Source organism: Cygnus olor, chromosome 3 (genome assembly GCF_009769625.2).
Source record: "Cygnus olor isolate bCygOlo1 chromosome 3, bCygOlo1.pri.v2, whole genome shotgun sequence".
NCBI lineage: Eukaryota > Metazoa > Chordata > Aves > Anseriformes > Anatidae > Cygnus > Cygnus olor.
The window spans coordinates 116,675,041-116,698,265 of NC_049171.1; the positions used below are offsets into that span (position 1 = coordinate 116,675,041).

General features: G+C 34.1%; 1 protein-coding gene across 8 annotated transcripts in view; it reads left to right on the plus strand.

Moving 5' to 3' along the window:
• The window catches only part of USP34 (ubiquitin specific peptidase 34), a 129,604-nt gene that overhangs the window by 39,367 nt on the left and 67,012 nt on the right, over nt 1–23,225 (plus strand). For all 8 annotated transcript variants that reach the window (XM_040550506.1, XM_040550509.1, XM_040550508.1 and 5 more), the window contains 12 exons: nt 5,157–5,218; nt 13,372–13,453; nt 13,542–13,634; nt 15,338–15,463; nt 15,865–15,994; nt 16,595–16,630; nt 17,270–17,400; nt 17,979–18,595; nt 19,178–19,392; nt 21,165–21,280; nt 21,365–21,492; nt 22,392–22,481. In XM_040550506.1, the coding sequence (XP_040406440.1) occupies nt 5,157–5,218; nt 13,372–13,453; nt 13,542–13,634; nt 15,338–15,463; nt 15,865–15,994; nt 16,595–16,630; nt 17,270–17,400; nt 17,979–18,595; nt 19,178–19,392; nt 21,165–21,280; nt 21,365–21,492; nt 22,392–22,481 (1,826 nt within the window). The remainder of the gene's footprint in view (nt 1–5,156; nt 5,219–13,371; nt 13,454–13,541; nt 13,635–15,337; nt 15,464–15,864; nt 15,995–16,594; nt 16,631–17,269; nt 17,401–17,978; nt 18,596–19,177; nt 19,393–21,164; nt 21,281–21,364; nt 21,493–22,391; nt 22,482–23,225) is intronic.

Consider the following 23,225-nt stretch of genomic DNA (forward strand, 5'->3'; position numbering starts at 1 on the left):
TATACTAGAATGAATAAACATGTACTTCTTAAGTTTTGTAGTCTTTTCTGAGCACATTTAATCATCTCTGTTCTAACAGATTACATAGTATCACACAGTGATTCTGTTCATCACTGAGTGTCAGTAAATACAAGACAAGTTATCTGAATCCGTTGTCCATTCAGTTTCGTATTTATACAAATGAAAACGTAATGCAGTTTGTCCAGTGGAGGTGCTAAAGTAAGCTACAGAGAAATTTAAGTTTTGAACGAAATAGTGACAACATGTATTTGTCACTGTATGTGTAATTTATATACATAAGTAATTTACATGACTTTACATAAATGCTGTATATTGCATGCTCAGTGCCTGAATTCTAATTTTCTGTCCTAATTAATTAGTGTAAATTGAATTTTTGGATTCTTTCTGTGTAAGAAGAAAATTTGAGTTGATGAAGTCTTAGGTGGAAATATGGCATATATTTTTGTTTTGACTTTTCATTTCCATGTCCTTTATTATTTATACAATTACAGATCTCTCATAATATGTGGTAGATATATTTTAAAAATATGTCCGTTGGTTGGACATAGAAGTAATCCCTCCTTCCTCTCCTCTTTATCTTTTTTTTTTTTTAATTTTGTGCAATTTTGGAAAATATAATTTTGAGTATCATTGATTTAAAAGTAAATTTTCCAATGTTTGCATAGTTCCAATTACATTAGATTTTTATTTCTCTAAGTATTTTACTTCAGTTTTGTACAGTTGTCCTTCAACTGCCACTGTATGCATTTTTGTATATCCTTACCAAAAGAAAGTCTGAAAATGAGAATGTATCAGTTTGTTTATTTTTCATGCATATAGGTCTTTTAGGGGAGTGCGAAATAGCATAATTTTAAATTGTTACACTTTGACATATTACAATTGATAAATATTATGATATATAATGTAAAAGTGAGGTTTTTAATAACAGGTATGTATTACCAAAAGCAATATTCTACAACAGTTTTAGATTAAAGCAAATAGGTTTCAGCTTGTAAAAACAAACAAACAAAAACCACACACACACACACACACACACAAAAATCAATTTGGAATATTGTTTGTTAATAAGTCATTGATTTTTTTATAAGAATAGTCTCTAAAACTTCTCTGGAACTCTTGAGACAGTTCATTATTCTTTCTTATTCAAATAAAAATTTTCTCTTTTTGGTTCTCTTTTTAAAGATCTTAGGAAGATGTCTTTGGAAGCATCATTTGCTTTTTTTTGTTTGGCTTCTGAATTTTGCTCTATTTTGTTGCTTTGCCTGGAACTATTTTAATTGCCAGATCTGTGCAACTTTGAGAGTGAAATTTGAACCAAAATTTACAGAAATTTTGACTGCTTCTTTACTGAAGTTTTGCGTCCTCTTTGCAAGCAAGGATCTGCTTACAAATATGTAATGTAGGTCAGTTTAGTTAGTATTTTCAGACAACCTTCTCTATTACTGATGTACTTTCATGACTACTTTTCTGATTTTTTTTCTGTTCATGTCTTTGATGGCTAGAATTTGTCAAAGTAATTTCATTGAAGTGTTCTTCTCAGTCAGCACAATTTCAGCCTCCTGTTATGTATTTAAGACTTTAGAACCAAGATAACTGCAACTGAAAAATATTTTCCTTTCTTGGACTTCCATTTGCCTAAAGTTGAGAATTTAGCCTTGAAGCAATTTGTCACTTCACTTCTCAAATAGATGTGAAGATTCAAAGAAAACTTGCACCGCAATTTTATGCAAAATACTCAAAAGTGTGAACTTTCAAATATACATTTTATTTCAAAGAAGAATTATCTTCTCGTTATTTATACGGAAAGTTGACTTGGATATGTATTTCTAACTTCACTCACAGGATCAAGACTAATACAGAGCTGGTCAAATAAGTTCTGTGGCATGCCTAATTACTCCTTTTGTAAGATAAAGACACTTTTGCCATTATTATGGAGAGGGAAATTTTTGACCAAAACCATAAACGAATCTAAACAGATACATGTGTTCTAACATGGAGGTGTTGATTTGTGTCTGCCGAGAGATTTTTTTTCCTGCCTAACAGCTAACATGACCAGTCCTAAAATTAAACCTTTCAGTTTCGTGGAACCTCTTGAGACTCACAGAATACGTGCTGTATGGCATACAGGGATTATATTTGCTTACCACCAAATACAGACTTGCCTCTCTTGAGGGAGTAGTGTATACATAATGTGTCATATCATCTGACTTAAGTTCTTATTGACAAAACAAGGTTGAAGACAGACACATGTAGGTTAATTTTAGCAAAGTGGAAGCTTGACTGGTTGAATATCAAGCTGGAAATAGCTACAGAAAACTACAGCAAAGTGTAAACTACGATATACCTGGAGTTTTATTTTTGTTGTTACCTTGGTTCTTTTCGGTTTCATCTCCCAGTCATCCATCAGTTGAGGTGGTTCAGTTCCAAAATACCCTCTTCTCTCTTTACTATTGTATCACAGATAGGACTCTTTTTTTTTTTTCATGTCCTTCCAGTTACAGATGAACTTAAATATGTGAAAATGAATTCCCATAACTGATCTGGGCATCCTTCCTTTTCCAGGTGTTCAACACATTTTTATTTCTGTGAATTAGTGAAAATACAAAGGTAACATTGTAGGGTTTTCCCAGAGTAAATTCAGTACAAACTTGCGCACTGCGTGTTTATTCTTCCTGGGTTGATTTCCTGTGTAGAAAGTGTAATTTCTTTTGATGCCTGGGTCTTGAGACAAGAGTAGCTAGGGAGATTCCTTTTTGTTCTTTGCTGAAAACTTCATTCCTCTGTTGTACTTTGTAACTAACACGTTTGTGTTAGATAAAGGAGTGTCTGGGCAGAGGGCTCTTTGTTTTCTTGCAATCTTTCATATATCTTGCAGAATTGTAAGAGTATGTTACTCTCTTTGGCATTTCATAGTAACCAAATGAAGTCAAAAAAAAGTTTGGAGGTGAGTGAGGCTAAGGTGGTGTGGCACTATTCCACGTGTACTTTGTATTGTACTGTTGTGCCAGTAATCTAAGACTAGTTGTATAAATTATTTGAACCTGCAAATATGAAAAAGAAAAGCTTTCATCAAAATTCTCTTGGATAAGGATTTTGTATTGGAAGTTTGGATCAACACATGACCATAGATTTAAAATCGATAATGGTCATACTTTGATACTCTTTCACTTTCTGATACCTTTGAAAACATTTTCAGATGGGGCGTGAGTCTTCAGAAATACCAGTGACCTTCCACTTCTGTATTTGACCCAATTCTAATCAGCCATAACAATTTGTTCATTAAGTTCTGTTCACGTATTTTTCCACTCCTAAATGTATTTCATTTGAAAATATCTATTAATAACTTATCTGTAGTAATGGTGTAATCAGGCTCTCGTGTCTAATTTTAATTCATTTTCAATTTTACTTCTTCAAAAACGTTTTTTCACTTTAAAGTTGTTGAGGTTAGGCACAAATAAATCTTTCTGTACAGTCTGAAGGAGATTAACTCACCAGAATTGTAGAGCATGTGAACTTGAGTTGTTTCAAGAAAGAAGCAAATAAATAACTTCTTTGAAGAAGTTCTGCAACAACTTTAATTTGAATTTCAAAAACTTCATTCCTGTGTCTTTAATGTTTTTGATGACAAGATGACCAATAAGTTTCATTATGTAATTTTAAATGTTTAAAAATATCATATACATGTAAAGAATTGGAAACAGTCATCTATGTATCTGGAAAGTTGGTTCTGAGGGTTGAAATTAGTATTTTCTATAAAGACCCCTTAGGCTTACAGATGTGGAAGAAAACCAGTGTGATTTCAGCCAATTGTGTCAAGTTGCATAGTAGAGAGTTATAACAGTTTCATGGTCTTTTTTGAGAGCACATCTCCAGAGGAAGTGCATATGGATAGCCTTTCTAAATACTAGAGAAATTATAAATGTTTAAAGGTGCATAACAGATTTTTTAATGTTTTTTAAAATGTAGATCCTGTAGTTTCAACAAAACGTGAATAAAATTTGCGTGTAGCTTTTATTTTAAAATTCCCAGTACTCCTAGTTTACTCTCACTCTCCTCCATCATAACCTTCAGGTATTGTAATGGTCCAAATTTCTCATGCTGCCTTGACCTAAGTTTCAAATGATGATAAACATCTCTCACTTTTAAAGACAACTTTGTTGTTTTTTTTGGTTTTTGTTTTTTTATAAATGGTGATGCAATCCCCACAAGCTATTCTGTCTCATATTATTTGAATCTGTTATAGTTAACAGTAGTAGAAGATTGAAATAGCTGACAGTGAGATTAATAATTATTATTAATGCTAATGATATGTTTAAGTCACGTGGATTTCCAAAACATGGAGTTCATATACTAACATAGCAAATAAAGTTTCTTTCCTGTAAATAGAGTAAGGCACTGAATTTAACAAAAACCAACCAGCCAACCCTGTCCCGTCCCCCCCCCCCCGAAAAAACACAACCACTATCAGCTACAGCTTTTCAAAATTTTGAACTTCCAAGGATATTAACAAGGAATTGTGGCAACCTAAACAAAATTCCAATTAGTGTACAACCACAAAAATCTGGGGTTCATGAATTACTAAGGTGTTGTGTAAACATGGGATGATTAGTGTGTAAGATGTAATCCTTTAACAGGCTTTTCATTTCTTTGTGACATAGTGAAAAAAGTTTCATTATATATACAGTCTTTTGTAATTTTCACTCTCCAATTTTGTAGGCTTTCTTTCGTCACATTATCAATATTGAAATCTTTGCTGTTGTAGTAAGCTTTACAGTACAGTAATGGGGGACTCAACCTTACTCATTACTTTCCAGAGTGTGAGTTCCATGTCTCATAAAAACCTGTGTGCAGAGTTACTGCTAAATGCCTTGCTTTGATTTCTGTAGAGGGCAGACTTTCCTAACATCATTTAATTGGTTTAATGAAAGAAAGGTTGATTTAAAAAACAAACAAAAAAAATCCTTCTTGCCTACTAGAATGCTTGTTGTTTCAATTTTTGTCAAAGAGTTGTATTTAAAAACATTGAAAGCATTAGAAAAAATGTTTACTGTCACTAATATTATTTATTAAAGACAACTACCTCACAAAATATTTAGATAAAATTTTAATTTTTTTCTTCCTTTTTCTAACTATAGAATCAACTTCATACCTTCAATGATGTGTGTAATAATGAGTCATTAGTTTCAGACACAGAAACGTAAGTAGGAACATTATTATGAATACTTTAAGTGCTCTGTCTGATTGTGGTTCTTCTGTATTGTTATGGATTTAACCCAGTGGGGAGTAGTGATAATCTGGGGTGTTATCAGAAATATTCTAATCAGGGTGTAATAAATGGTTTTAAATGGTAACTTCAAAATATTTGTAAATGTTTCTGGATTTTTTTACTGTTTTTTAAAAGATAAGAGATAAAGTAACCTTTAGAAAAATGTAGATTATGAAATAATAAACACAACAGTTATCATGTATAAATAAGAGCTAGCTAACTCATATGCAAGTAGTATTTTTGCCATCATCACAATGCTCCTAATTATTTAGTTAAATAAGGCTTGTTTGGCCATCACTGGCACCTATCCCTATTATTAGTTTTCCATGAATTCTCTGAGGCTGTGCTTCTAGAACTGTTTGTTGTTTTTCTTCAAAATCTGTGTTTTTGTAATTCAGGTGTGTTTAACAATTCTAAAGAAGACTCCTATAAATCTCTGTGAAGCTTCATGTGTGGGATTGTATTCCAATGAGGAAATGTATTATTTTTGTAACAACTCTAAAATTAATGTTAGAACTGCTTAGGATTTAGACAAAATTATGTCTTTAGGAAGTTGAAATAACCTTTCTTTTGAAATAATAGGCAAATTATCTAAAGGATACCTAGGATTTTATTTGTGATATACTGTTTATGTTTATCTTGGGAGTTATGTCCATGCACATTATCTGTCTCACTGGAGACACATTCTCCTGTTACAGCAGCAGTTGGCTTGCTTTTTATGTGGGTAGTTCTACTATAGATGATTTTCTTTAACACCTGCTTGTTCAAATATAGCAGCAGTCAAGACCACAATGCTGTAGATTTCATGTAAATAGCAACTTGAATGTTTGAAGTGGTAATAGGTTGATATTTTTAAAATAAAGAATCAGAATGTAGGACATTTTTCCTTCCATAAAAATATGAAAATACGTTGAGAATACAAAACAAATAACTGCTTGAAATCAATTTTTTTCATGTCATTCATCATTAAGTCAATAGGTGAGCATGAGTCCATGCTATCCATTTATTTAAAAGTTAATTTTGAAGCATAGGGTCAGAAAAACAAAAAGAAACAAAGAATTCTCTGCAAGTATGATGGAAATATCTTATTATGATCTGGTGAGACCTGAATGTAATTTTATTAAGCTCATATACACTTCCAAAGATTTGTATTACTAACAAAGATTGTTATTTGTGCCCTGAGAGGTGTGGGTTTTTTTTCCAAAGCCACTAGTTGTGTAGCAGTAGAAGTAAATATTAGAGGAGTATAACTAGCTTTTAGGCTATGCAAAATGAGCATTTTAAGAACTACATTGAATATGTGAGGTGACTTGGTTAGCTGGGGTATTTTCAGTATTGTACTGCCAGTTGTGGCGTATTGTTACAGTGGGACAGCCAAGTCTCAGTTTTATCCATTTTTTCCCATCCTTCCTTTATGTTGAAAATCTGAAACTGGGGTGATTCTTGGTTAGTTTATCTTCTGAAGTACAGTGTGAATGAAGTTGTTTTTAACAAGTAGTAACTACTTATGGAACACTAACAAGGAAAACACTAACAACGTGCTTTAATTTCCCTGTAGAAGAGCAGATGTACTATGCAAAAAGATCAGAGTTATCTTAAAGCTGAAGGAAATTGTCAAGTTCTCATTTGAGATATTACTTTCTTGGCAAGGGCATCTGTAAATAGCCTGTCTTTTGAAGAGAATGCATCACGAACAGAAGACCTTCTTTTGCACTTCTGTAGCATGTGATTTTTTAAATCTGAATTCCAGTCATTCTGATGTTTTACCTGAAAAGTTGGTAACAAATCAATATCAAGTGTTGCTGCTTGTCTTCACGTGTCTTTTGCAATCACTTATCCTGGTATTTTGCTGGCCAAATAATCGCAAAAGGCTGGTGCAGAAGGATGGGGAACGTCTTACTTCTGCAGTTTGAACAAACTGCAGTACAAAGCTTCCTTCTCATTAGAGACTCTCTCCATGAGAAATTTTTGGATCAGAAAGCACTTACAGAGCTGGCAGTGATTGAATGAGCAGCAAAAGGAAAGCTTTTCATTCCCCTTTTTTTTTTTTTTTTTTTTTTTTTTTACTTAGTCAAAGGAGAAAGGAAGTCTAAGATTTATTTTGTACCTTTGTAGCCTCTGCAGGTTTGTCAAAGGAAGATGTTTTCCATTATGTCTGGTCATCCCCATTATGTGTTTTGACTTTTCCAGATGCATTTGGAACTGTCAACCTTTGGGATTTCTGCTTCTGTATCTTGATAAGGTGGGTTTGCGGGAGGTATCTTTTTGTATTTTTTCTAAAAGAGCTATGAGTTAGTTCTAGCTCTTCCCTTTTGTTTAGAAATATCATCAGAATTTTTTAGCAAATGTTTTGCAACAGTAGCTTCCCACTTTTATCTGCATGGGTTGCAAATTTTTCTGTGGAAAGGCAGCTAAAGCATTTTCTGTCTAGGAAAAACATTGGATTTCACAACTTTCACTTGAAAGCAGCAGAAAGCTAAGATAGGGAAATCTGTTCTCTAGCTGTAGGTATTTGCATGTCTTTTAAGATTTAGTTTACTTGACCGTCTTCTGCAGGGCTGAGGGTTTGTGCTGACTTAGTAGGCATATTGTCCAGTTATGTGCATTGTCTTAGGGCTCAACTTTGTAATATCACACAGAGAGATACCTTTAATTTAGCTGTTTCTGGCTCTTAAGTTTGGCATCGGAGCACTATCTAAGGTACTGAAGAGTATGAAATCTACTGAAGCTAAAAATAATGAGACTGAACAGAAGAGTCTTCTGGTCTTTGAACAGTGATTCCTAAAACTATTTTCCCAATGTCAGTTAGTGAAAAATGATCATTCTTTTCATAGACGGAAAGATTTTTTGTGCTATTTAGACCATAAGAAGAATAAATATTCTTTTTTCTTTAATGAGGAGACTGCTGGTCTGTGAAACTAACAGGTATAAAGAGAGATTTTGTTTTGTGTTGCACTTGGCAGGCAGCCAAGTATTTGAGTTTCAAGATTCAGGTTGATGCTGAGACGACCTCCCTCCTCATTTGAAAACCTGACTGCCCTCACTTAAAATCTTTCTACAGAGTAATTTCAGGTGTCCAAAATTCCTTTCACCTGTGAACAAAAAGATCTAGTCTTTCTTCTTTCTCTTCCCTCTCTTTCCTCATATATTGAGATATTAAACTGCGAGTTTTGTGTTTTTTTTTTTTTTTTTCCCCTTCACCACTGTTTTCTTAGCTCGTGTTAAGTCTTGCTTTCTCATATTTTGCCTAGGCTCACCAACTGAATTTATGGCAACACGATTTAAACATCCCTTCCCCTCCCTCTATTTCCACATTCCAGGGACCTTCTCAGATTTTCTCTGAAAAAAGTGCAGTATTTTTTGAAACACTAATTAAGAAAAAATACTTCTAGAAACACTAATGTTTATTTCTAGTGGCATACAGCTATCTAGTGGCATACGTAGTAGTTTAACAAATATGCAAGATGTTGTCTGATTGTTGTTTTTGGAGCCTGTGGAGTGTCAAATAGGAAAGTGCAGGATGGTAAACAAAACCACGTGTATGAATGTTTCTGGAAGGTGTGTGTTACCCTCTTTGTATTTCTGATCCTATATAATTAAGATCAGTGCTTCCCACGTGTAGTTATTGTTGTAGATGCTATTTCAATGACTTAGTCAAGAAATGTTAGTGTTCATCCTTTGCAAGCTGCTCGTTCTATTGCTACATGTTCTGTTTAAGGTTTTACATTACTTTTTTCAGTGACATTGATGACTTGCTGTTGCATTTCATCCAGTACAGTACTAGTGTGTTTTTGTAGCTTCATGGTGAATTCTGCTGGGAATTGACTGGCTGGACAAAAAAGGTTTTATTTTGGGGGGTTATTTTGCTGTGGGATTGTTTCCTGGATCTGGGTGATCATGTGGCTACCAAGTATTGCGACACAGCCTTAGATTAAAATGTTTCTAGGACTTTATCCCAGTCCTCCTTTAGGGAGGCATTCTTTGAGCTACCAGGAAAATGTGCACACTGTAGTTTCCTTCTGGATAGTTTTATTTACAGTAATGAATGGAATTCAAGCTCTAATACTCACCTTTCATAAATGCAGTTCACAAACATCCAGTTATATCAGAAATTACATTGCTTCCTCTCCCAAAGTCTCATGGAATGCCTGGGGAAACTAATGTCGAAAATGCTTAAGTTTAATTTATTGGATCTAAACCAGATAGTTTTGAAAGACATGAATTGACTATGAATTCTATTAAAAGTATAGGGAGAAATTAATGAAGTCTGGAGACCATCTACCCTAATACGTTGTGTAGATTTCCAGCATGAAAAGGATTTAGAGACAATTAAACTGGAGTGGCTGCTACCTTCACTTTTTCATTCTCCCCTTCTCCCCTTCCCAACAACACACACTCTGAGGGGGTATCCAGTCCTTTCATTTTTCTTTTGCTATCCCAGTTACTAAATCCATGAAAAATAGCTGATACATGTTATCACCAAGGTGAATGTTCTCACTGTTAAAGTCTCTAGGACTCAGATATATTACCTGTAGAACGATTCTTTGTTCTGCTACTTCTATTTTAGAGGGAAAAGTATATCTATACTGTGATCATACTGTGTGTCTTTCACTGTTTACCTTTGTGTGAAGAGGAAAATTTTTCTAAAACCTTTTCAAGAACTTTTTTAGAAGAAAATTTGAGCATCTTTTTACTGAAAATTTAGTTCCTGCTAAGTTGCCTGACTCATAGAGTTATTGTATAGTAATAATCATACAATAATTTGCAAATCACTCTGAAAAGTATTTCTGAATTTTGAAGAATACAGGAATACAGATTTACATGAAAGGAATTTTAACATAGCTGGAAACTGAAATGAAACCATGTTGACCAATACAGGAGATTATGCTTTAATTCTTGTAGTAAAAAGTAATTCTGGGTTGCCCTGCTTTTTTTGTTTGTGTGAAGTACTGAAGCTGCTTGTGAGTTGAGATGTTCACTCTGTTTGAAGGTGAGGAAACATATTGAGGAAAACCACTAGATAAAAAAACCTTTCCTGAAAAGGAAGTGTTCAGGAAGTCTGACATACAACATTTACACTGAAATGAGCTTTTCTTGGTAAATCCTTGATTCTGCTTTCATGGAAATATTTCTCAGTATAGCAGAGAACAAAATAGTTAGTGCTGGCAGTAGCTTTGTTATTCAAAAACCCAGTATATTTAGTGATTGGTGTGCCTTCAGCAAAACTTTCTTGTAGGAACAATTCTTGCAGGGAAACACAAAAGCTGCATTCTGTCTTTCACAAGGATCCTCTTGTTCTTGGTCATCCTCAATAAATCTATATCAAATTGATGTTTACTTTCAGAAATCTGAGATGTCATTTTAGCACAGTCTAGCTCACTAGTAAAATAAGGAAATTTTCTACCTTTGAGAAGAGGCGTTAAAAAAAGTACTCCTTCAAATGAATAGTCCATTATTTCTCAAAAGAAAAAATGTTGCAGATTAGAGATAAAGAATTGTCATATGCATTTAATAAAATATGTAGGAGCTCACTCTGCATGAAAGTTTTTATTCTTTCTTTTGGAGTAGCCAAAATGCAACATACAACTCTGGATACAACGTCTAATGGACATTATGCCACTAGCAGGAGTATTCAGCTTAAATAGACCCAGAGCAGTGTGTCCTTTCATATTGGCAATGTGTGCTGAATCTAGAAGTGTTTATGTAGGATCAGTTCTCAAAGATACAGGTTGGAAAATTCAGATCCAAGTAGAAACTAAGCGGTCCTGGAACAAAATTAAGACTTAAATTGGCTTATGACTGGTGTTAACATTGTTGCCTCTTATGAAGATGACTTTTTTCACATATCCAGAAATGCCTCCATTTAGGTCTCCTGCATCCAGGGGGGTGTATGCTCAGTCATGTGGCCAGATCTGTACCTTTTCTATGAGCAAAATGCAAACTCGGATGCTTTCTGGCTACATGGTGGTCATGTAGCAGGAGCCCTTCTGCCCACAACAGGGGAAAGCAATATCAAGCAAGAAGAATGAGCTGGGGGCAAATGGGCTGTAAGTGAGGGAATGTTTTTGCAAGCTCAATTCAGCTTTCAGGACTATGGGTTAGGAAATTGTAATTTAAGACAAATTGTAATATTTGATGTTGGATTCCGTCACAGCTCTCTATGACTGCTTATACACTACAGGTTTATTACTTCCCAGAAGGTAATGTAATCCTTATGGTGGTTGGCTCTGCTACCATGAAAACTGTATATGAAACAGAGGAAAGAGCATTTTCTTTCACAAAGAAATTAAACTGGTTGCTCACTTATTGTAAAGAAATCTATCTGTGAGCACTCTGTTATCCCGACCTTGCAATTGATACAAAGTCTACCAGCAGTCTGAAAAACTCCCTACAGGGGTAGTGCCACTATGGTAATTTCTGCATGGAGGCAGATGGATAAGAGCATTGTTTAAAGCCATTTTGGTGTCTGAAGGAGACTGGTAGTATATATTCAAATGAATAACAACTTCAGCTGTAAAATCTGCAAGATCACTACACCCACGTGAAAATGTGTTTCTTCAAATTTTGTTAGAAATCCAAGTTCTGAATGAGTATGTAAATGTATACTCCAAAGTTTGGTTTGGAGTGGGTGTCTTTGAAGTGCTGGCGGTAGTAGTTTTTCCCCCCCCCCCCCTTTTTTTTTTTTTTTTTGAAATGAGGCTGTAGGAGGTGAAATAGATCTTGATTTTGTGGAACAGACCAGGCTTACCCTTTTCATCCTTTTTGAGCAGATACCCATGCTGACTTTACAGTATGAGAACTTACTTATTACCAAGTCATAAATGATACTCTTGGTAAATCGTTAGGTCTTGCAAACCAGTTACTTCTTAACTGTTGGGAGACATTACTTTTTTTGAATAAGAACATTTGATTCCCCATGTCCTGGAATCAGAATAGAAGCAGACAGTATAGGAATGGTGTTGAGTAATAGGAACTTTGCTCTTGAGTTCATCCAGAGTGATCAAGCAATTTAAAAGAACTGTAGAACTGGCATTGTGCCCCAAAAAAGTGAATTCTGTTTGTTTAACTTACAAAGGCAATCCCTTTTTACCTAAAGAATCCTGTTTTCTTATTGTGGATAATAAAGACTGGCAATCCTGACTATAAAAGTGACCATAAATGCTGCACAGATAGTCGTGGTAAAAATATTCTTCCTGTAGTCCTCTAAGACACCCCCTCCCTCTCCTCCTTGTGAAACAGAGCACTTTTATTCCAGGGCCATTTGAACTAGAGGCTGTGCTTTAAATACTGAAATGTCCTCTAATTGCTTCTGGTGCCAAAATCTGGATAAACAAACGTTTGCTTGAAAGGAAGGAATAAAAAGGAGCTTATGCACTAGTTTCCAGACAGTGCAGCTATTTCTGGAAGTTCAACTTTTATTTTGGAAAATTCAGCTTCCTTGTCCTGCTCTGTTTGAATGTTTGGTTATGGATTTGGCAGTAGGTGAACTTCCCTTACTGCTGTGGCTGAAACAAAATTAAAATTTTGAAGTATCTGTACACTACGTGTGAGTGAGTATGAGCAAGTAACACAAATTTTTAAAACTATATGAATTGTTATTTACTCAAGAGAATTAAAAATATTCAAGTGCTTTTCTTATAAAATCATTTCCATCACTCTCAGCTTTTGCTACATTTGCAAACTCAATAGTTGTTTTGCGATTTCATGATAAACTCAGGTCAAATAGCAGTGTTTATCAAATCTTACCTCTGAGGTCTCTGAAAGTGGTCTGCAGGTGGTCTGTTGAACTGTATTCAATTTAAAAATAAAACAATTGTAGTATTGTTGTTTACATGTTTGCTAACAATCCAGAGGGATAAGTGGGAACTGATGTTTGGCATTTGTCTTCCATTTGAACAAAAAAATACAGAGAACATTTAAATGACTGAATGCTTTGTGTTCCAAAAAGTTTGTGTGTATGTTTACCACAATTACAGATATTAATTTGAATTAATCTGAAATACATGCTGTACTAGGGAAAAGTACTGTATATGCGTTATAGAAATACAATTTTACATATATTTCCACTCCTTTTTCATCTCTAGGTCAATTGCAAAAGAGCTTGCAGACTGGCTTATCAGCAACAATGTAGTTGAGCACATTTTTGGACCAAATTTACATATTGAGGTTTGTATAAAATTATTCCTATTATTTTTACTATAAACATGGAGGAGTAACTTCTTGTTCTAGTAAATCTTTCCTCAATACTTTGCAGATCATCAAACAGTGCCAAGTGATTCTGAATTTTCTCGCAGCTGAAGGGAGACTCAGTACTCAACATATAGACTGTATTTGGGCTGCAGCACAGGTATGTACTGTATTTTTTAAATATAATTGCAGGAGTGGTACAAAACAACTCAGAAAATGGCAAGTTAATTTTGTTTTACATTCATAAAGTTGAGTTTCTTGCATTTAACTCTGTGTTTGTCTTAGTGTTTAGCTCACCAAATTTTGATCTTAGTAATTGACACAATTAAATCGTTTCATTAGTTGCAAAATTCTCGTAAGCTACTTCTATGCATGTAACAAATGAAGTTGTTCATTGCAGACGTGGTGTTTTCACTAAGAATAGAGATGGAGATTCTAAGGTAGATGTAATTTTTTTTTACTGTTGTGGTAAATTGCTTTGCTCCTATGTAGTGTAGATTCCACTTCGGTTAGTGTTGGTGGGAACAAGGTAATGAAAATTACAGCGGTGAAGTTCATAGTTGTGCTTCAGTGCTGGTGGTGACATCTACAGAATGCACAAAGATTTTATTTTTCACATGGTAAACCTGGAAACTCTGATAGGCTTTTTTCCTTCAGAAAAATATATTTGTTTACTAATTTGAATGTGTATTTGTGACACTGTTTATTTTAGATTATGTATTTTTTTTTCTTCAGAAGATTTGAATACAGTAGATATTTTGATTTCCTGCTGTGGAAATGTTTTCCATGGTTTCATTCTGCCTTTATTATGCATTAAAAACAAACAAACAAAACAGAAACAGGCCCACATTGGAAAAGAAAGAAACCTCAAGGTTTCAATGTCAGTTTTTCAGGAAAATTATACTCAAAATGAAGGTCAGCGAAATAAAATTGGTCTTTTTAAATAGGTGTAGGGAACAGACTTTTAAACAAGTTACAGTTTGAAAGGTTTTATTTTTCCTGTGTTCAATGGTGTTTGTCTCTGATTTGTTTCATTTAAATACTACTGTAAACATACTGAAAACTTTGTAGTCCATTGTCATAAAATGCAGCAGGAATGTTAGTAAATGCTCGTTTTAATAGCATTCACTCTGACAGGCGCCAAATATTTTCTGTATCAGATTAATAATTACTTCAGTTATATTTTTAAAGTGATCATTTATCTTCTTTGATGTTCTCACACTACAGTAATTCACACTAGTGTTAGAGCTCTAAATTTTTCTCTTCTATACTATTTTCAGAACTTAATATAATTATCAAATGTGATATTTCTTTTACAGTTTGTATGCTTATTTTAATGTATGGATATTTTCAAAATACATGTTCGATACCAGAATTAAGTACGTCCAGATTACTTCCTGTAAAGGGTCTAAACCTCTAATGTTGTTTAAAAGGGTGACATCTTTAGAATAAAAGAAGGTCTTAAAAATATTTTTTTCATTTTTTGCTTTTTGACAAAAAATTGTCTTCTCTGGATTGAAGTAGATATCTAAACTTCTGTAATATTCAAGGTGTTTTATTTACATTAAAATGCAAACTTAACTTCAGTTATTTTCACCAAATCTCCTAGAACTGGAACTAAAGAAAATATGTGGTAGTTGTAACATGACTTTACTAAACTTCATCTGCTTTTGAATGTAAAAATTCAGTTGAATCAAAATTGCAAATCTGATGTAGTTTAGAATTATTGGACAAATGTTTCCTCATATTTTGTGGAAAGATGATGCATAATTGCTGCAATTTTATCCATCTTTTTATCAAGGGAACTGTTATAACTAACTATTTTACTGTTCTTGTAATTTTCTGTTTGTTTGTACTTTGTAGCTGAAGCATTGCAGTCGTTACATCCATGATTTATTTCCTTCATTGATCAAAAATTTGGACCCTGTCCCGCTTAGGCATCTTCTTAACCTAGTTTCAACTCTTCATCCAAGTGCTCACACTGAACAGGTAAAGATGAACAAAATCACTGCAAGAAATTATTTTAGTATATTCATTGTTACATGTTTGCCTTTCTAAAGGACTGCATGCAAGTAGTATTCACTAATGCATAAGAGAGGAACATACATGAGTAAAATTGTAATGTTTCTTCAAGTAGGCCATTCTGGCTTTGGAATTACAGTCTCTTTCTGAGGCTTTGGAGAACTGAATAACCACCATTAGAGTATTTTAATATTATTTCTGAAGTTAGTAAGTGTTCCACACAATATTTCTTCATTTTGTGCATTTGTTTATTTTGATGCATTTATTTTGATGAACTGTAGTATTGGCACACAGAAATATTAGCAGTGTACATTTGCATACAAAACCTACTGCTTCTTCATGGCACTGTTATCTGGTTTTGTTCACAGACATTGTATTTGGCATCAATGCTTATCAAAGCACTGTGGAATAATGCACTAGCAGCTAAGGCTCAGCTGTCAAAACAAAGCTCTTTTGCATCTTTACTCAGTACTAATCTACCAATGGGAAACAAAAAAGGTACGTATTTTTCCAATTAATATGGTAGCTAAATTAATTAATTAATTTTCATAGTCTCCTTGTTGACTTTGGGCAATAAGGCTGTATAGAACCTTTTACTTGAAATATTTAAAAATACTTAATTTTTAAATGAAGGGTGTCATGCTGGCATATTTTTCAAACATAACATGAAATAAAGCAGCCTAAGGATGAAAGTGCTAAAACTTTGAATGAGTTTGGAAAGCCTTATGTTTCAGAACAGTTCTCTTTGTATAAATTAGTATATATATATATTTTGTTTTTACTTTAATTCAAGGGATGGTCTACTGCTGATCAGTTAACTATTTCTGTTCTGATGAACATCTATAATTTTATAGATACATAATATCTTACAAAATTTTATCTAATTTTTACCCTGTTTATGGTATTACATGCTATTTCTGTTTTGTTTTTGACTTAACTATGTATTTCCCCATGGTCATTACTAAAGGTGCTGCCAAGCCATTATACTGTAGTTCCCCTTCCTTTTCTTACTGCTGATTTTTATGAATCACGGACAACTATATGCTGGCAAAAAGATTTTTAGTCACCTGTTTTTTCCATCCTGCTTTTTTCCTTCAGAAGAAGAAGAGCTCAGAAGAGCAGCCCCTTCACCTTGTAAGTATAGTTTTAGAAGTACACCACAGTCTGATATGTTTGGCATTATAATATTTTTATAGAGGAAAAACTAGTGCAAGTTTGAAATTATATTTTCATAGAATCACAGAATGGGTTGGGTTGGAAGGGACCTTAAAGATCATGTAATTTCAAACCTCTGCCCCAGAGCTAAATGCAGAACTCAGGTGGGGTCTCACAAGAGCAGAGGGGGAGAATCACCTCCCTCAGCCTGCTGGCCATGCTTCTTTTGATGCAGCCCAGGATATGGTTGACTTTCTGGGCTGCAGGTGAACATTGCTAGCTCATATTGAGCTTATTTATGAGAGTTGAGCTTTTTATGAAAGTCAAATGAAAATTATATTTATTATAGAACCTAGCCAATTGATATATCTGTGTTAGGTACTGGCACAAAGAGACATCAGAACACAAATTTTATTGTACAATGAACAGTATTAAAAGAATTTTTAGTTTTGAAGTATTTGGGTTGTTTGAGTTGCGTCCCTTGTTCAACTGTTCAGTTAGAATGCTGTTGAGCAGATTCATGTAACAAGTCAGATTTATGAGGCAGATGTATGTAATGCTGTTACATTCCAATTAATATATAGCACAAAGTGACTGGGAAATGTCATTCTGAATTAGGGTCACCAGCAGCTAGCCCTCAGAGTAGTGACAACAGTGACACCCATCAGAGTGGAGGCAGTGATATTGAAATGGAAGAACAGCTTATTAACAGAACAAAACATGTACAGCAGCGACTTTCAGATACAGAGGTAAGAGTGTAAATCTTAGTCTGTTAATTTTGTTACTGAGTTGCTTGATATTAGCTATGGAATTTATTTTTTTTCCCCATAATGGTTTCAAAAGCTGTACAGGTACATAATGTGCATGCTTATCTGCGGCAGGACAGTGGATAGCTAGAATCTTTACTTCTGTACTGCATTGTTCATACAGACTGTATTGTACCTTGCCTATGAGCATGTGCACTGTAAAAAAAAAAAAGGTGGGGGTGGAGGGAATTCCTGTTTTTAATTGTATTTAAGTGAAATTAATCTCATAAGGGATTCTGGGATGTATTGTTTGTGTGTCACAGTGTTCCTCTGTCTGTTTACATGCAAAGAGTATGTCTGTTATCATTAAGGGAATACAAAAATTAAATTCTTAAATCCGTATCTTTCTTGGAGTGTTTTGTTATTGACAACCAAACTGAGAAAATGTGAATGAAAACTTGTATCTCTGACACATTTTCTTATAAACAAAGAATGGCATTTGAGTGATGATGATGTTCATTATGCATTTTCAATGGTGTTTTATTTTTCCTCCAATCTTAAAAAAAAAATAAAAAATTCAGGAGTCCATGCAAGGAAGCTCTGATGAGACAGCAAACAGTGGTGAAGATGGCAGTAGTGGTCCTGGTAGTAGCAGTGGCCACAGTGATGGATCCAGTAATGAGGCCAACTCTAGTCATGCAAGCCAGTCTGCTGGAAGTCCTGGCAGTGAAGTGCAATCTGAAGACATTGCAGATATTGAAGCTCTCAAAGAGGAGGAGGATGAAGAGGAAGAAGATAGGAGTCATAATCCCCAAAAAAGCAGTAGGAGCACAGATCTACGGAACAGGAAACTGGAATCACAAGCAGGCATTTGTCTGGGAGATTCACAAGGGGCATCAGAGAGGAGTGGTGCAAATAATGGGGCAGGAAAGGACCATGTTTTTAATACTGACTCTGTGACACCAGTGGATAATCGAATTAGAATGCTAGATGCCTGTTCCCATGCTGAGGATGCAGAGCATGATATGGCAGGGGAAATGAGCACTGCTCACATTTCACAAGGGTCTCAAGATTCTTGTATAACTCATACAGGGGACTTTCTGGGGGAAGCTATTGGAAATGAATTATTTAACTGTCGGCAATTCATTGGTCCACAGCATCATCACCACCACCACCACCACCACCATCACCATGATGGGTAGGTAGCTTGACATATCTCCTCATTCCTCCTGTAACAAAAATAAAACTGGTGGCAAAATACTCGGTTTGATCAGAAATTTGTGTTGATGTTTTGCTATACTTGGGATAATTTTTTCTGACAGATAGTTATCTCAAGTAGTTATACAGTTATCTGTTTGGTTACTGTGATTAAAGTCTTTTTTTTTTTTAAAATAAAGTTTTTAGATTGAATAAGTATGACAATATTTAACAGTGTTAATGTTGCTTTGTAAAATGCTGTTATTTAGCTTAAAGAAGTCAACACAGTTATCATGATAGTGAGACCTTCAATTTATCTATAATTGTTTTTCAAATTTATATAAAGTTCTGTTGTTTAGACAAATGCTTCAGCCTGACTTTAGCTTACAGAGGTGTCTGTTTACTTGGATTACATTAGCTATGTGTTGAAATACATGTATAAACTACACATTGAGTAACTTGACTACATCGTAATGTTTCAGTTGTCTTCTAGTAAAGGCTTTAACTCTCATTTATCAAATTAGTCCTCTGTAAAAAAAAAGCTTTCTTTGATATTATCTGTTCTAATGTTCCTCTTTTACAGACATATGGTTGATGACATGTTAAGTGCAGATGATGTCAGTTGCAGTAGTTCTCAAGTCAGTGCAAAATCAGAGAAAAATATGGCAGATTTTGATGGGGAAGAGTCTGGCTGTGAAGAAGAGCTTGTACAGATTAATTCACATGCTGAGCTAACATCCCATCTCCAGCAGCATCTTCCTAACCTTGCCTCTATCTATCATGAACATCTTACTCAAGGTAAGAGTAATAAAAAGAAAGCAGAAAAACATTGTCCGTACTTCTAACTCAGTTTCATGTAATTTTAAAGTATTCTTCAATAGAAGAGTAAATAAATAAGAATAAATTGAATAATCAAATTACTTTAACCATACATGTGTGAAGTTGTATATAAAAATGTAGTTCTCCAAAGAAACCACAGTGACTAACTACTGAGATTTTACTGTTTCAAGTTAATTCATTTCCAAGGGATTAATTTTGTATCACATTATATGTAACTGTGTTTATCTTTTTTAAAAAAATAAAAAATAAATACTTGATCTTTTAATACAAATGAAAACAAAGGCACTAAGAAGCCTAAGAAATGTTTTTTTTTTCAAATCAGTTAATTGAAATTAAGAGAAGAGTGCTACAGAAACGCTAGATATTTTTTTCCCTGAAAACTTATGTGACTTTTCTTCTGGTGGGTGGATCTTACTGTGATTTCATACATTTATCATCTTAAATGAATTAACCATAATGGACTGTGCAAAGGATAACTTTTGAAAAATGAGTTAAAATACAACTTGATATCAGAGGGAGCTTGCCTTAAAGGGCATTTTATGCAATTTTATCTTTCACTGCCAAATCTTCTACTTTTCTTCAGGGTATAATTTAATACGCTATTGTAATGCTCTGTAAGAATTGCGGTATCTTTCCATATGCTATTTTGGCAGCTTTGTTTTCTGTTTTATCCTTCTTTTAAATATAACAGAGGGTATGGTTAGTGAAGGGTTTGACATTTTTCTTCACTGGTCCAGGAGAACCATGTTTGCTATCTTCCAGCAGACAGTAAAACCACTACTATTTACATCTTTTCCTGAAACACGGTTTAGTGTTTGTTCTTCAGGCATAGTATTTATTGTTATCTGAAACTGAATAATAATTTCAGCCTGACACTGAAAATTTGGAATGATGTATTTAAAAAACTTTGTATTTAAAATATTTTGTAAATCAGCATCATTTTTCCATAGATATTATGCATATATATACATATTATATAGAGAGATCCGAATTACTGTTTGAGCATGAGGCAAATTATTTTTGACACACCTAGTTCTGAATGTGCAAATGATTACAGTGTTCTGCACACATTCTAAAATTTTTACTTGACCATGCTGCAGTATGAAAATAGTATCAAATAACAGATAAATGAATGGTGCCAGCTGTGACCACATACAAGAAGGAAAACATCTATCCCTGTTCATGAAAACATGACGAGTTTCTAAAATCATGCACTTTAATACTCTATCATATGTAAAAATAGCATTTGTTTTTCCTGGTTTTTGGTTAGATATAGGATATCATGCAGTATGAGAGGAATCTATTGAAATGTGCTTTTTACTTTCCAACCATAGTAATTAAAAAGATAACCTACCTCCCTTCAGTCCACAGTGCTAAGAATTATGTATAACTACATATATATTTATATGAATTAAATCTAATTAAATGAAAAAGCAATTGCACCTGCATCTGCAATTCTTAGGTGGTGTTTTTGTTGCACTTGCAGCTAGCCAAAAACAATGCAAATATTACCTTAACTGTCCCGTCGAATTCTTGCATGGTTATAATGTTTTGTCTTTCTTTTTTAAAGAAATCATATGCAGAAAAAAACTGCAACTGTAATGTTATTGTATGCACTTTAAAATAGGCAAATGTATAAGTAAAGCATGTTCTTCATGCACTGAGGGAATAATACTCAGATTAGATGATTCCTTCTATATATTTAATAATGGTCTTTATATTTTGTTCAGGACCAGCAGTTCATAAACATCAATATAATAGCAATGCGGTGACGGACATTAATTTGGATAATGTTTGTAAGAAAGGAAATACCCTTTTGTGGGATCTGGTCCAGGATGAAGATGCAGTAAGTTGAATACAAGAAAAGAACATTTTTTAAAAGAAAATAAATTATATGCTATTCAGTGACCTTTCTTTCTACTTGCTGTAGATTCATCTCTCTGAAGGGTTAATAAATGAAGCAGAGAAGCTGCTTTGTTCTTTAGTATGCTGGTTCACTGACAGACAGATTCGAATGAGATTTATTGAAGGCTGCTTAGAAAATTTAGCAAACAACAGGTAACTTAAATTATCTGGTTTTACATTCATCTTTTTTCAGTATATAAGAAATCCAAGTTGAATATGCCAGTTAATTAATTTTACAGGAAGCCAATTTAAAACAGACAAAAGTTAAAGTATAAAAGTAGTTTTAAAAGTGCTATGGATGTGTCTGATGTTCCATTTTTCTATTCTGTCAGCATCCTGAATTTCCCATCTTGTGCATTTGTCTTTTCTCCCTTCTGCCAGGGCTTACTGCCTTCCCACCAGTTGGTAAACTTGGGTTCACATCTTTCTTAAGCAGTTGAGTGCAAAGTCAAGTGCCTTAGCATAAGCATTTTGAGCTGAATGTTTAGATTTTACCTTTAAGTGACTGAGAAACAGACAAGTTCTTACCCACCAAGTCTGTTGTGAGATTTAATTTCTATGAAGGAGCAGTTGGAGGATGAAGATGTACCCTGACTTTAGATAACATTTAATACCAGCCAAAACTGTGAGATTGTACAGTTTGAAAATGGCAATATTGAGTGTATTTTGACAGTTTGAGATTTATTTCTGCTGTCTCATCTGTTTGTAGAAAAAAAAATACCCATTTTGTTGAAATTTCAAAAGATAAGTATTATGAACATCAAAAATAAGAATGTATCTTGTGAAATTTAAATACTTTCACTTTAAATAAGTGAAATGTATACTGTTTTATTTTGATACTTGTCTAACAGCTCTTTGTGCGAGGTATGATATGTAAATATTTTGATATATATGTAGTTCAAATTCAGAAAACTGATTAAGCTTTACCCAGATGTATTTCAGTGCTTTCAGTTAGCATATCTGCTCATTGACCAGGAGCTTCCCAAAGTAATTTTAAAACTATTTTCATTTTGTAACGGTCACATTGTAGTGATTCTTTCTTTTTCCTTTAGATCAGTAGTAGTTTCACTTCGTCTTCTTCCAAAGTTATTTGGTACATTTCAACAGTTTGGGAGCAGTTACGACACACATTGGATAACAATGTAAGTAAACCCCCCCACAAACACACTAAACCAACAGAGGTGATGACATTCGGAGGACTGCTTTGAGGCTTGCTCTTCTAGTGTGATCCAAATTAACAGTGACCTAAGATTATCATGTCTGTTATCTGGCCTAGTTGTATGAACTTGTCTAATCACTCAGGCCTAGTTTTAATCCTAATAAGCTCTGCTATCAGAACTGAGGTGAAGACTTTTTTTTTTTTAACTGTTTCCCCCCAAACCCTGTCAAAGACTTGTCAGACAGTACTAGACATCCAGGAATAGTATATTGTAAAAGGTTGTAGTAACTTGATCAGCATGATTCTGTTCTGATTATATATCAAATGCAGCTCGGTAATAAAATGGTTTGTAAGAAAACTTTTCGAATGTGAAAATATGTAGCACAGCATTGCTTACTAGAACAACCAACTTAGCTAGTTGATCTAACTGTAGAGAATTGGACTACTTGAATTTCTAGGAAAGTTTACACTGCTTATTAGCAGTCCTTCTTGTTCATTTTGACATGGCATTTAAATATGAACCCAGTTCTGATTTTTGGCATGGATTTTTGCTGAATTAGGGCCTTTAGGAACAGTTTTCATGGACTGCAAAGGGGAAAGTTCTATCAGTTGTGTGCCTGACCTCGTAATTCTGTTATGGAGCCTTATGGATGAAAATAAAGAAGAGAGTGCTGTACTGAAACTTGAATTTATGGTAGATAGAAAATGCAACATTCAGTTTATTTTT